Source organism: Sciurus vulgaris (genome assembly GCF_902686455.1).
Source record: "Sciurus vulgaris genome assembly, chromosome: 12".
Classification (NCBI taxonomy): domain Eukaryota; kingdom Metazoa; phylum Chordata; class Mammalia; order Rodentia; family Sciuridae; genus Sciurus; species Sciurus vulgaris.
In genome coordinates, this window is record NC_136473.1 from 51,370,009 (window position 1) to 51,383,879 (window position 13,871).

General features: G+C 35.0%; 1 protein-coding gene across 4 annotated transcripts in view; it reads right to left on the reverse strand.

The window, feature by feature from the left end:
- Positions 1–13,871, reverse strand: part of RGS7 (regulator of G protein signaling 7) — a 471,183-nt gene that overhangs the window by 92,928 nt on the left and 364,384 nt on the right. For all 4 annotated transcript variants that reach the window (XM_079106140.1, XM_079106142.1, XM_079106141.1 and 1 more), the window contains one exon: positions 12,166–12,217. In XM_079106140.1, coding sequence (XP_078962266.1) covers positions 12,166–12,217 — 52 coding nt within the window. The remainder of the gene's footprint in view (positions 1–12,165; positions 12,218–13,871) is intronic.

Below are 13,871 nucleotides of genomic sequence, written 5' to 3' on the forward strand. Positions count from 1 at the left end.
TAACTGGGACTATAATATGGATTTTTTTAGAATAATGACATATATGATTCCTTCTAATGAATGCCTTAGACAATGAGTGCGTATTATGTGTATTTAATTTTTAAGGACATAGTTTATTGTTTATTTTCATTGAGATTAGTTCATGGTGAATATTTATAGAACAAATTATAATACCAATGCTTTGCTTTATAATTATAGTAATCCAAAATAATACAATAAGTAAAATTTTTCCTTTTTATTGAGAGATATGGAAGTCCATTATTTACACAAGTTGTGAGGTTATTTTCTGGAAAGACAAAATGTTTTATTTTTATTCCTGAATCGACCTCTGGTCTTGTTCCAATTTAGAAACATATATTGATCATGTTAACTTTAGGAAAAATGTCAGAACATTAATATACTAAATATGTTTTTTTCAGGTTGATGATAGAACACATGAAGAATTTAAAAGCAGGCCACACTTCCTAGAATTCTGCCTAGAAAAACACTTATGTTTTACTTCTTTGCCCTTTTATTACTTCCTGGTACTTCCAATTGAGAGAGCCAGGTTTCTCTGCTTGTTACAGGGCAGCTCAAAGCTACAGGAAACCAATGGTAAAATATTGACCTGTCAAGAAAGGTTTCCCATGATGCAATGGCTGAATTTCAGACACTCCCCAAGTTCAGGGGGAAACACAGAGGAGAAATAACACACTTCAGGTGTCCCCATTACTCTGAGATCTTGATTCGGAGACTGTCTCACGATGAAATATATTTAAAAAGTAAAAAACAAAAGCAGAAACCAGAAAGCAAATACAAACAACTTTCTCAGTTGAACTTTGTTAACCCTTCTTTATCTGGCAAGAATCTGCTGCCCTGCAGTGTCTGATGTAGCAAGCAGGGAATCTGGAAGTGGTCATTGCCCTCCACCCTCACAAGAGAAAAGAAGAGCTGAACAAAGTAAAAACCAACCATTTCTTCAGATCTGTTCTTCAGAGGACTAAGGTCAGGGGACAAACCAATGACCCCATGATTGGAGAGATGGACAGGCATATAGAGAATCACCATTTAGAGGAACAGAAACCTTTGGGGAAAACAGTGCTAGAATAGGAAGCTTCAACTGGCTAATATCTGGAGGCTCAATGTGGACAAATTTGAGCATCTAAAAACTCTTTTGCTGGGATGGGAACAGCCCTGGGGGGCAGTGAACTACCAACTTGTGACTTTGTGACTTTTATCTCTAAGAGCCCATAGGTTTTCAAAGTTAGGATCTGAGAAAATTCTCTCATGTTTCCAACAAGGGGAGGGGCAAAAAGTAACATTTTGAAACATGCCCAGAACATTCTATTGTTTAGAAGGCCTGCCTCCAGGGAAACTGAATAACTGAGCCTTATACATTGAGGCTATATTAGAGCCGGTGGGAGGGAAATACCCAAGTGCAATCTCCTCTAATCTTTTATTGCACCTAGGTGGGAAAAAAGTTCCCCAAACTCAAGAAACACATGTGAAGATCACCGCCTAGGGTCAGGCACTAGCTATGATCCTAGCCTTTATTACAGGATTGTACAATACATCCCCGCTTCGCCGAAACCCTACCAACATATTGGTGGAGTTTCTATAGATGAATGTAACTTAAAGTACCAACCATTGCAGACTTTACTTAAGGAGAATTTTCTAGGAAAATCCAAAGAAAATAGGGAGAAGGGACCTAAACAAGGACACCAATGCAATGTTAGCATTTGAAACCCCTAGTGACAGCTGACTGCTAGCCAGAAAAACAAAATTTCACACAGATGACCTATATACTTTGTTTCTTCTGTGCAGTACATCATGTCCTGCTTTCAACAGAAAGTTACAATGCATACTAAAAGAAAAAAAAAAAACTACAGTTTGAACAGACAGAACAAACTTGAAAACCATATTGATATGGAAGAATTTTGAGAATTATCAGACAGACCTAAAAACAACTATGACTCAAATACTGAGGGTTCTCATAGAACACATAAGTAACATGCAAGAACAGGTGAATACTGAAATTGGAGAAATGGAAACGCTAAGAAAAAAACAAAATAAAATATAAAAAATATTTGAAATTATTGTAACAGAAAATGAAGAATACTTTTGATGTATCAATTGACAGATAGTGCATGATTGAAGAAAGAATTATTGGAGACTAGACATATGTCAATAGAAATTTCCAAAACTGAAATGGAAAGAGAAAAAGGAATGAGAGAGAGAGAGAGAGAGAGAGAGAGAAGCAGACAAGGTAACAGAATATCTAAGAATTGTGAGAAAATTACAAAAAGTATAAATACATGTAATGAGAATACCAGAAAAAGAAACAAAAACATTTGAAGCAATGACTTAACATTTCCCCAAATCAATGACAGAAACATGAACTGAACTGTGTCCCTCCCGCTAAATGTATATGTTGAAACTCTAAATCCCAGTAACCTTAGAATTTAATTCTACTCGGCAATAAAGCCATTAAAGAGGCACTTAAGGTTAGAGTGAGGCCCTAGTCCAATGTGACTTGTGTTGTTATAAGAAGAATGGAGGAACTTTAGATTAGGTAGAGGGAAATGAGGGAGGGGGTATGAAAAATGGTGGAATGAGACAGACATCATTCCCCTATGTACATACATGTATGAATCTGCATCGTGCACAACCATAGAAAGGAAATGATGTACCGCATTTGTGTGCAATGAATCAAAATGCAGTCTGAAAAAAAAAAAAAAGAAGGAAAAGAGATGACAGGTACACACCTATACACAGGAAAGGCCATGAGAGGATGCAATGAGAATCTGGCCTTCTGAAAGTCAAGGAGAAAGACAACCCTGCAAATAGATCGTTCTTGAATTTATAGATTGCAGAAAATTGCTAGCTTGCCATTTATTTGTTAGAGAACAAATTTCTGTTAAAATTACAGTTTGTGATATTTTGTCATGGCAGCCTTGGCAAACTAATAGATGGAAACACAGAAACAGAAAACACCAAATAGGACAAATAGTTAAAACGGCTATACCAGACACACATTCCGAAGTGGGAAAACCAAAGATAAAGAAATAACTCTGAAAAAGCCAGGTGGAAGAGGGATATTACCTAAAGAGAACAAAGTACACACATTACATTGAACTTCTCAATGGAATTCATTTAAGTAAAGAGAAAGGGGAGTCATGTATGTAAACTGTTGAAAGGAAAAAACAACCTATAACTATATTCTGTGAAATTATCTTTAAAAAATTGAGACGAAAAAGGATTTTCTCAGATATTCCAAAATTGGGGGAATTGGTTGATAGGGGACCTGCCTTTCAGGAATAAAAGAGAAAAGGAAAATGATAAATATTATAGATTGAAACTTCAATCTACATAAAGAAAAAACTATTGAAGAAAGCTAAACTATGGAATCAACCTAGGTGCCCTTCAACAGATAAATGGATAAAGAAAATGTTGTGTGTATATATATGTGTATACACACACACATAATGGAATATTACTCAGCTTTAAATAAGAATGAAATTATGGCATTTGCTGGTAAATGGATGCAGTTGGAGAATCTCATGCTAAGCAAAATAAGCCAAACCCAAAAAACCAAAGGTCAAATCTTTTCTCTGATACGTGGATACAATAAGCAGGGGGAAGCACTAGGGAAGAATAGTTATTTTAGATTAGATAGATGGGAGTGAAGGGAGGGGAAGGAATATAGGAGTAGAAAGAAGAGTAGAGTAAAACAGACATTATTACCTCATGAACATACATTAATGCATGATTGATGTGATCCTACAATATGTACAATCAGAAAAATGAGAAATTATACTCTATGTATGATTGTATCAAAATGCATTCTACTGTCATATATAATTAATTAGAATAAGTAAAAAAATTAAAAAAGAATAAATGAAAGATAAAATTTCTTCTTAAAATTCTTTTTAGATTTTAAGTGCCTGCCTCTATTATTTATCCAAAAATATATACAAATTATCAAAGATTTCAAAATGCAAAGTAATCATAGTAAAAATAGGATATTCTGGAGAAGTGGGCACTCTGTTTTATTGGTGCATATTAATAATACAGAAAGGTGGGTTTCATTGTTGCATACCCATACATACACAAAACATAACAAATTTCACTCCATGCTTTCTCCCCCACCCTTCCCTCCTTGCTCCCTTTAGTCCCCTTCCTTTACCCTAATGGTCTCCCTTCTACTTTCATAGAGTCCTTAATTCTTCCTCTCTAGCTTCAGGATAATGGGAGAAAACACCCTACTTTTATCTCTGCATCTCACTTAATTAGCTCAGTATTACAATCTCCAATTATGTTTATTTTTCTTAAAATGACATAATTTCATTCTTTTCTGGCTGAATAAAACTCCTGTGTGCCTATACAGTCAACATTTTCTTTATCCATTCATCAGCTGATGGACACCCAAGCTGTTTTCATGATTTGACTGGTGTGAATTATGCTGCAATAAACATGGGCATGCAAGTATCTCTAAAGTATGCTGACTTCAATAAATAACAAGGAGTGGTTTAGCTATATCATATGGTAATTCTATCTTTAGCTTTTTGAGGAGCTTCCACACTGATTTTTATAGACACTATACTAATTTACTTCCCACCAACAGTGTGTAAGAGTTTCTCCCCTTCTTCCTTATCAGCATTTATTGGTATTGGCATTCTTGATGCTTGCTGGAGTGAGATAAAATCTTGGTGTAGTTTTGATTTGTATTCCCTGAAAGCTAAAACTTTTCTCATTCTTAACTGATTTAAGAGATAAAAGTTGTTTTCAAAATGATAAGAGCAACACTGGATGTAGTAATGATTGCTTAAATGAAAAAAATGACAGCAATGTCATAAGGGGCAGGAGGGAGAAACTAGGAGTACTTGGTTATGAAGTACTTGTGTCACAGATGAAGTGTACAAAGGTATCTGAAAATAGATTGGGATTAATTGTATAAATATACTGTAAACTCTAAAGAGACCTTAACAAATTAAAAAGAAGCATAAATAATACACTAGAAGAAAAGGTAAAATGGAATATATGAAGTGACCATTTAAAATCAGAATAGACCAAAAAAAAGGAAGGAGAGGGGGAGAGAGAAAGAGGGGCGGGGGAGAAGCAAAATCAAAAGGAAACTAATATAAAATATTGATCCAAATATACTGTTGGAATAATCCATTAGAGATACTAATCCAAATATATTAGTATATTTGGATTTAATATGAATGGTCTATACACACGAGTTAAAACACAGAAAGTGTGGTACATAAAACAAGATCAACTATATTTTGTCTACAGGAAACATTTTTTTAAACTTATTTTTCATTTGTTCTTTTTAGTTATACGTGGGAGTAGAATGTATTTTGACACCTATACATGGAGAGTAACTTCCCATTTTTGTGGTTGTACATGATGTGGAGTTACACTGGTTGTATACTCATATATGGACATAGGAAGTTATGTCTGATTCATTCTACTGTCTTTCCCATTCCCATCCCCCCTTTCCTCCCCTACTCCACCCTGTCCAATCTGGTGAACACATTTTAAATACAAAGATACAAGGAAAAGCAAAGGAAGGGAGAAAGATAGATTATGCTCTTAGAAATCAAAATAGAACTTGAGTAGATAAATTAATTTCAGACAAAGCAGACTTCAGAAAAATAAAAGTTTTCAGGGATAAACAGGAGAATTACATAGGATGAATTCACCACAAAATCCTAATATTGAATATGTATGCCTATGCTAGTTAGCTTTTGTGGCTGTGACCAAACCACCTTATAAGAACAATTTTGAGGAGTTTATTTTGGGGTCTAAGTTTTAGAAATTCAGTCTATGATCCAACCATTCCATTGCTGTGGACCTGAGGCGAGGCAGAATGTCATGGTGAAGGGTGTAGTTGAGAAAGTTTCTCAGCTCATGGTAACCAGGAAGCAGAGAGAAAGTGCTAGAGACATGACATAAACCCCAAAGACATACCCCAGTAACCTACTCCTCCATCTATGCCTTACCTGCCTATAGTACCACTCAGTCCATTCAAATTATTAATCCATCAAAAGGATTAATGTACTGATTATATTATGGCTCTCATAATCTAATTGTTTCACTATTGAACATTTCTGCATTGTAAACACACAAATTTTCTGGGATACCTCAATATCCAAACCATAACTACACCTAACAACAGAATAGCAAAATATTTATACAAAGGCTGACAACCTATGAGGAGAAAGAGATGAATAACTACTGCCATTGAAGACGTCAACACATATATCTATTGTTGACAAATCCAGCAGGCAGAAAATCAGCAAGGACAGAGTTGAACTGAATAGTACCATCAGTCACATGGATCCAATGAACATTTGTAGAACAGTTAATGCAACAGTAGCAGAAAGCAACTGTCTTCCCAAGTTCCTAAGATATGCACAAAACCAGACCAGATTCTGGACTATAAAATACACCTTAAAATGCAAAATAATAGAAATTGTACAAAATGTGACTTCAGACAACAATGAAATGAAACTAGAAATAAATGACAGAAAGTTAACTGGAAAATTGCCAAATACTTGTAGATTAAACAACACACTTCTAAACAACGTGTGGGCCAAAGAAGCAGTCTTGAAAGAAATTAAAATGTGTTTGGGCTACATAAAAATGAAAATACAATTTACCCAAATTTGTGGACAGTAAAAACAGTGCTTAGCCTTCAATACATATACCAGAAAATAGATCTAAAATTTATAATCTATCCTTCCACTTTAGAAATCATGATCCAATGGACTTTAAGAGGATAATAAAGGAGAATGATGAACAACTCCAGCCCACAAATTTGATATCCTAGGTGAATCAGACTAATGTTTTGAAAGACACAATCTACTAAAACTCACCAAATAGATAATCTAAATAGGTCTATACCTGTTAAGGAAATTGAATCAACAATCAACAACTTAATAAAAATAGAGAGCACTAAGCTCGGTTGACTTTCCTGGTGAATTCTACCAAACATTTAAGGAAGAAATGATACTCTGTACAATCTTCCAGAATATATAAGCAGAAGGAATACTTCCTAACTCAGCAATACCCTAATAAAAAAATTATAAAAAGACATTACAAGAAAGGAAAACTACAGATCAATATCATGAATACAGATATAAAATCACCAAAACTTAGCATATAACATATATAATATAAATAATTATACATACATAACTATACATAATATCCAAGTAAATATTTATTCCAGGTATGCAAGGTCAGTTGACCATTTGAAAGTCAATTAATATAACCCATCACATCACCCAGCTAAAGAAAACTCATATGAGCATATCAATAGATGCAGAGAAAGCATTTGGCAAAATCTAGCACTTATTCATGATAAAAAAAAAAAAAAAAAAAACCTCTCATCAGACTAGGAATATAGGGAAACTTCCTCAGTTTGATAAAGAACAGTGTTATGGTTCAGATATGAGGTGTCCCTCCAAAGTTCCTAAGTTAATGAAGGAATGTTTAGAGGTAAAATGGTTAGATTGTGAGAGAGATAACTTAATCAGTCTATCATACTTTGAATGACTAGGTGGTAACTGTAGGTAGAAGTGTGGCTGGAGGAGGTGGGTCTCTAGGTGCATGCCATGGAAGGGTACATCTTCCCTGTGGCCTCTTTCCCCTGTTTTCCTGACTCTACCATGATCTGAGCAACTGCTGTCCACTTTTTCCCCATGATGTGCTGATTTACCTTGAGCCTAGAGCAAGGGAGTTGGCCATCTATGAACTCTACCCTCTGAAACTGTGAGCCCCAAATAAATTCTTCCTACTCTAAGTATGTTGGTCATAACAATGCAAAGCTGACTAAAATAAATGCCTTCAAAGTGTCTACAGCTACTATCAGAGGATCTAGATGTTTTCTCACTAAGATCAGGAAGAATTCAAGGTTTTACCACTTCCATTCAACATCGTATCAAAATCCTAGGGAGTAAAAGAAAAATACCAATATTTGAATGTAATATTTGAAAAAATTAGTTTTATGATGAGTAAAATGTCAAAATTTTAAATATAAATGGTTGGGGTTTGGCTGGGATTAGTGAGGTGAATCAAACAAATACAGGAGCTCTTTACTGGAAATTTAATCTCTTGGGGTTTAAACCTATTTGGACATTAGCTATTCAACTGTTGGAAGCAGTCAGCCTAAAGATGTTATTAAATGTGTGCTCAATTCCAGGACATTCACTGTGCAACATGCATGTCCAGAGATACCAGTGAAAACCCTGTTGCTGGCTTCCACTTTAGTTGTGCTACCATTGATACTGTCTCTCTTTCCAAAATTCTCTTGAGCTTTCTTTTACACTGGCCTCTAAGCCCTTGCTAGAAGTTATTTGTGCCAAATTGTACTTTGATTTTTTTAAAAAATGTTTTTACTGGTGCACAATAATTATATGTAAGAGTGGAATTTATTGTGACATATTTGTACATATGTGTTTACATAATTTGGTCAATTTCATCCCCCAGCACCTCCTTTGCTCTTTCTTCCTACCTTCCTTCATCCCCTCTCTCTGCCCTACTGGTCTCCCTTCTGTTTTCATGAGATACTTTTATTTTTATTTTTTTTCTTATTTTCTCTCTAGCTTCCACATATGAGAAAAAATATACAACCTTTGACTTTCTGAGCCTGGCTTATTTTGCTTAACATGATGTTCTCTAGTTTCATTCATTTTGCTGCAAAAGATATAATATCTTTCTTCTTTATGGCTGAATAAAACCTTATTGTGTGAATATACCACATTTTCTTTATCCATTAATCTGGTGGTGGACACCTAGGTTGCTTCCATACCTTGGTTATTGTGTATTGTGCTATTATAAACATGAGTATGCATGTGTCACTTACTATGCTGACTTCAATTCTTTTGGATAAAAACTGAGGAGTAGTATGAGTGGGTCATGTGATAGTTCCATTCCTAGTCTTTTGAGGAAATTCCATACTGATTTGTATAGCGGTTGTACTAATTTACAATCCCACTAACAGTGTGTCAGGGTTCCTTTTTCCTGCATGCTCACCAGCATTTATTATGTGCATTCTTGATGACTGCCATTCTAACTGGAGTGAGATGAAATTCAGTGTAGTTTTGATTTGCATTTTCCTGACTGCTAAAGATGCTGATTATTTTTTCATATATGTGTTGTGTGCTATATGCAAATATACCTAGGGAATCCCATTTTGGAATGATTTTTTTTGTACTTGCATGAAAGATATCAGATATCTTACCCAATCTGATTTTCAACAGTGTTCTCCCCTGCTCCCCGTTGCCACTCCCCCTGGGGTGCTAGGGATCAAATCTACCTTGCCTAGAACATGGCAAGTGCTTTACCTGTGAACTACACCCCAGCACCAACTTGATTTTCAAAGCATGAAGTTCATGGAAATGTAGATGCTAAAGGCCATATTGGCTAATCTTATCTTAGTCATTGGACATAATAAATACACTGTTTTGCTACAAGACTAAGGTAACCATGGAAAAGTTTTTTCCTTATAAACTGATGTTCATGTTCTGCAGAATCTACATAGTAAATTCAAATTGGTGATGGAAAAATAGTTTGGAATGCTAATATGAGAGAAATTGCTTTTAACCCTGTTTTATACCATAAAAGCTTCTTTGCCCAAAGTCATCTTAGAAAATGCAGTCAAAGTAATCAGCATGCATTGAACCTCATAGCCTAAGTACATCATGGCTTCAATATCATCTTAAAAGAAGGATTCAGGTTTTATAAGTATATTTTAAACAAATGGTAGTAGGAAATGTAACTTTGGATAATTCAAATTGCTGCTATAATTCATTTGTACCTAAAAAGAAAAATCACAGAAGATGAAACAGCATTACCTTAATTCAGATTTACAGTGTCTGAATCATCATCAATTCTGCCTCTTCTTTGCCTCACCACTGCTTAAACTCATATTGAATATTTTGTCATTCACTTGTATATAATTCAAATAAGCAACATACAAACACAAAGAAGACTACATTTGTGGCGGGGGGACAAATTCAATAATTAAAGATTATGCCTGCAGTTAGTTAACAAACAGGCATTTCAGATTTTAGGAAAAAGTTTAGAAGATGACCACCTCTGAAATGGGCATCAATAAATTAGTATGAAGCTGAATGACATTAATCATGTTGGATGACCCACTTTGAAGGATATTCTCTAAATGATGTGCTGTGTAGGCCATGACATTTCCTCAGGCTCACCATTGAAATATCAATCTACTTAAAGTCATAAAACACGAGCTTTAATTGTGATCACTGTGGCACATTTATGAAAATCACAAAATATGAAAAGAGAAGCATTGAAAACAAGAAGAGGCAGTGTATCTGACAGGCAGAACAATGATGAGCATAAAACAAATATTTCGACTTATTGAGTATGTGAGAAGAACAATGCCAACTTTCCTTAGGCATACAAGTTTGAATTATTCCACCAGCATTAGAAAGTCAACATTATGGGCTGGGGGGCATAGCACTGTGGTACAGCAAGGTTCTGGGTTCAATCCCTATCACTAGAAAAAAAAAAATTAAAAGGAAAAAAATAAAGTCACTGTTGCTATTCTTGTTTGAAAAACGAGCAAACTGTCTCATAATGAGACACCCTTTCCTAAAGTCACATAATTGGTATGTGATGACTGCAGTTGTGACCATAGTTGGGTCAGGTCAGCCTGCCTTCAGTACCTGGGCTTTTTCCACAAGTTCCTTTGTAGCTGCCCAGGTGCTCTCTTTACTAGAATGATATACTTTTCAGTGGGTCAGATCCCAGAAATTATGCAAAGTCTGACAAAATGCTCCAGAAAGTTCTCCAACTCAGACCTACAAATCAGTGGTTGTCTTTTGACTTCCTTCTCTAAGGGCTTCAGTTTTGAGAAATGTGAGCTCTGCATGAAGAAACTGCCATCTCCACTACTGGAAAGGCATCATCTTGTCTCTTTAATTTTAGATTTTTTTTTCTATGACATATATTAGTTGAAATCCTTTTACTAGCAACTGACCACTCTTGGATGAACTATTAGGTTTCTGCAGTGACAGAAGTGAAGCATAGCTCCATTGGTCTTCCATGGCTTTTCCCAGGCCTTTTCTTCCAAAGACATTGCTCCAGCAGCAATACCAAAGAAAGCTAAGTTGCTGTGAAGGCTCTCTGCACGTTATGTTAGGCTCTCTCCCTCAAAGGCTTTTCCTGCCTCTGTGCCTGATAAAGCCCTTCTCCTTTAAAATCCAGATGAAATGTTTCCAGTTATTGTGTGAAATCATTCTGAAACTGTCCCACCTCCCACAAGAAAAGTCAATCTCTCAGTCTTTTAAATTTCCACATCATTTGCTCATAACACTGCTGTATTCTCTTGGCACTCGATGGCGACTCCTTTTCAGATTTCTCATCTAGCCTATGAGCTACTGGATGCTGTAGAAGAAATCAGTCACCTTTATTATCTCAGCACCTACTACAGCAATTGGCATAGGGACAATTCATGGTATGTATTTGTAGAAATGATACTTAAAAATATTCAATCTTGTTTTTGAAAATGATTGCATTTAGGAAGATGTAAGAGGGTGAGTACTTATCAGTACTTATTTTTAGTACTTTTTTTTCTTATAGTGTTTAATTGAAATCATAGTTGGTGTATCAAGTTTATGCTAAATTCACTGAATGTGATTTATTAGGATTAAAATTGTGATTGTATCATTTCTTTTGCTTGCAATTGGCTTCTCCATGCTTACCACAGTCTTTTGTTTATAGAATTGTAGGAATGCCTCACATATTAGTGAGAAAAGTGGAGCCTAGAGAAGTCAAAGGACTTGCCAAAAACCACACAGCAAAGTGGGAGACCTGAAATAGAATTCTTGCTCTCTGGAATCTTTTGCTGCTCCTTCAATTAATCCAGGGTACCATGAAAAAATAATAACAACCTTTTAAAACTTGTTTATAGCTAGCTCTTTAACCTATTTAGAAGCTTTTCTTTAATAGTTGCAAATAGCACTATAACATGGAAAAAGGACATGGGGAAGTTTGATGACCTTCAAAACAAGGCCGTTCATAAATTTAATGTTAGAAATATTGATCCCATACCTTTGTTGTTGACAAATGCAATAAAATGCAAGTACACATTAATCCAGACCACTGACAATCAGTAATAAAATGATGAGATATTGCACTAACCATAGTCTGTGTTTTCTGGCTCCCAACAATTTGATGGCCAAAAATAGGGTGTCTGTGGAACAAAGAGAAGTGGAATTCAGGTTAGATAAATAAAAATTTGGTGAGTTTCTGATTTATTAGTTGTATTTATATTCAGCAATTATCTAGAACAGTTTGCTAATATGGTTATAATTCAGAATAATTTCTAAGAGAGACATTATAAGATTTTCATCTACCTTTATTTTTCTGATCAAGGGCTCAGCCTGTAAATATATGCTGTACCAGCAGGCATTTAAATGGCATACACTGCTGCAATTCTAGCCAATAGATATAAAAGTAAAAGTTTAAATGATTTCATCATTTAAAAAAAGAGTTTTCATCCACAGAGAGGACTGAAAGTAGACTATTATACTCAGCAAGACTTGCAGTGAAATATATTTAAATATAACCAATTGTTTTCTATATATACCATGTATCTCAACACTTCAGTTGGATCCAAAACACTCAATTGACAAAAATCTTCCCCTTAGGTCTGGCAATCATTTGCTTGGCTCTATTAATTATATAATGAAGTTCTCAATATTATCCATTAAAACAACTTTTAACTTTTGCTCTTAAAATATTCCTTTTATAAAGACACTCATTGCTCTGAAGTTTTAAACTGCACAAGCCAGAGATCATTTTTGAAATAATAATGTCTTAATTGTAACAATAGGCAGAATTCTGATTCTGTAAAATTCTAGGAAGTGATTGACAAAATTATAAAGACAGTGTCTGATCAAACTATTATTATCACTAATATTAACAAATTTATATTTTAAAAAAAATTTTCTCTCCTGGCTCACTCACTGCACCTGCAGACCAGGAGAGGGCATGATGACCCCCTGTCTGCTTCTCTCACCCTATTTTCTGGAATGATGATGCCTTCAGGACTGAATCCAGTGAGCACAGACATCAGTATGGTGGAGTTCATTGCACTTATTAGTTAAATATGTTGAGAATTCACATCCAGTGAGCACATTTGGGGTAATCTCTGATTATCTGATCATTCTATTCTTTAAAAGAATGATTCTCTAGGAAGAATAGTTGGGAAGAACTGCTTGATTTTCTGGGAGGGGAAGTCTTTCCAAACTGTCTGAGAACACAAGGGGATTTTGACTTACTCTCTACTCTTTCTTGGGAATTATTACAGTATATAATAAAAAGGCTAATAGTAGTTTTGTGCAGGTATGAACAAAATTGCAGCAGGGATTTAGAAGAAAAAAAAATGAACCATGAGATAAAGAGGGATATTAAGTCTTGTATGGAACATGCTCATCACCCTCAATTCCATTTGACTCTGTGGGAGAGGAACTTTGAAAGATTTGATTTCTTAAAAAAACTGGATCAGGATTCTAGGAAAGCATCATAGGAGAAAAAAGTAACTAAAAGCATGCTTTCATTTGAGATTCTGGCTTTTGAGATATCCCTTAAAAAGTACATTAATCTTTCTGTACTGCTTTTAGTGTGTGTGTGTGTATGTGTGTGTGCTCATGTGTACACACTCACCTTTCTGCTTATCTAAATTTAAAATATATATTCTAATCAGAATGGTGAGATATATACATTTTTCCCCTCAAAATGAAAGGAATGTTTTCATCTGTTCTCAACTTTTCTTTTTACTCTTCTATCATTGACTTTAGTGAAAATTTCATTACTGTGAAAATAAAGAATTTTGTCTTGTGCTA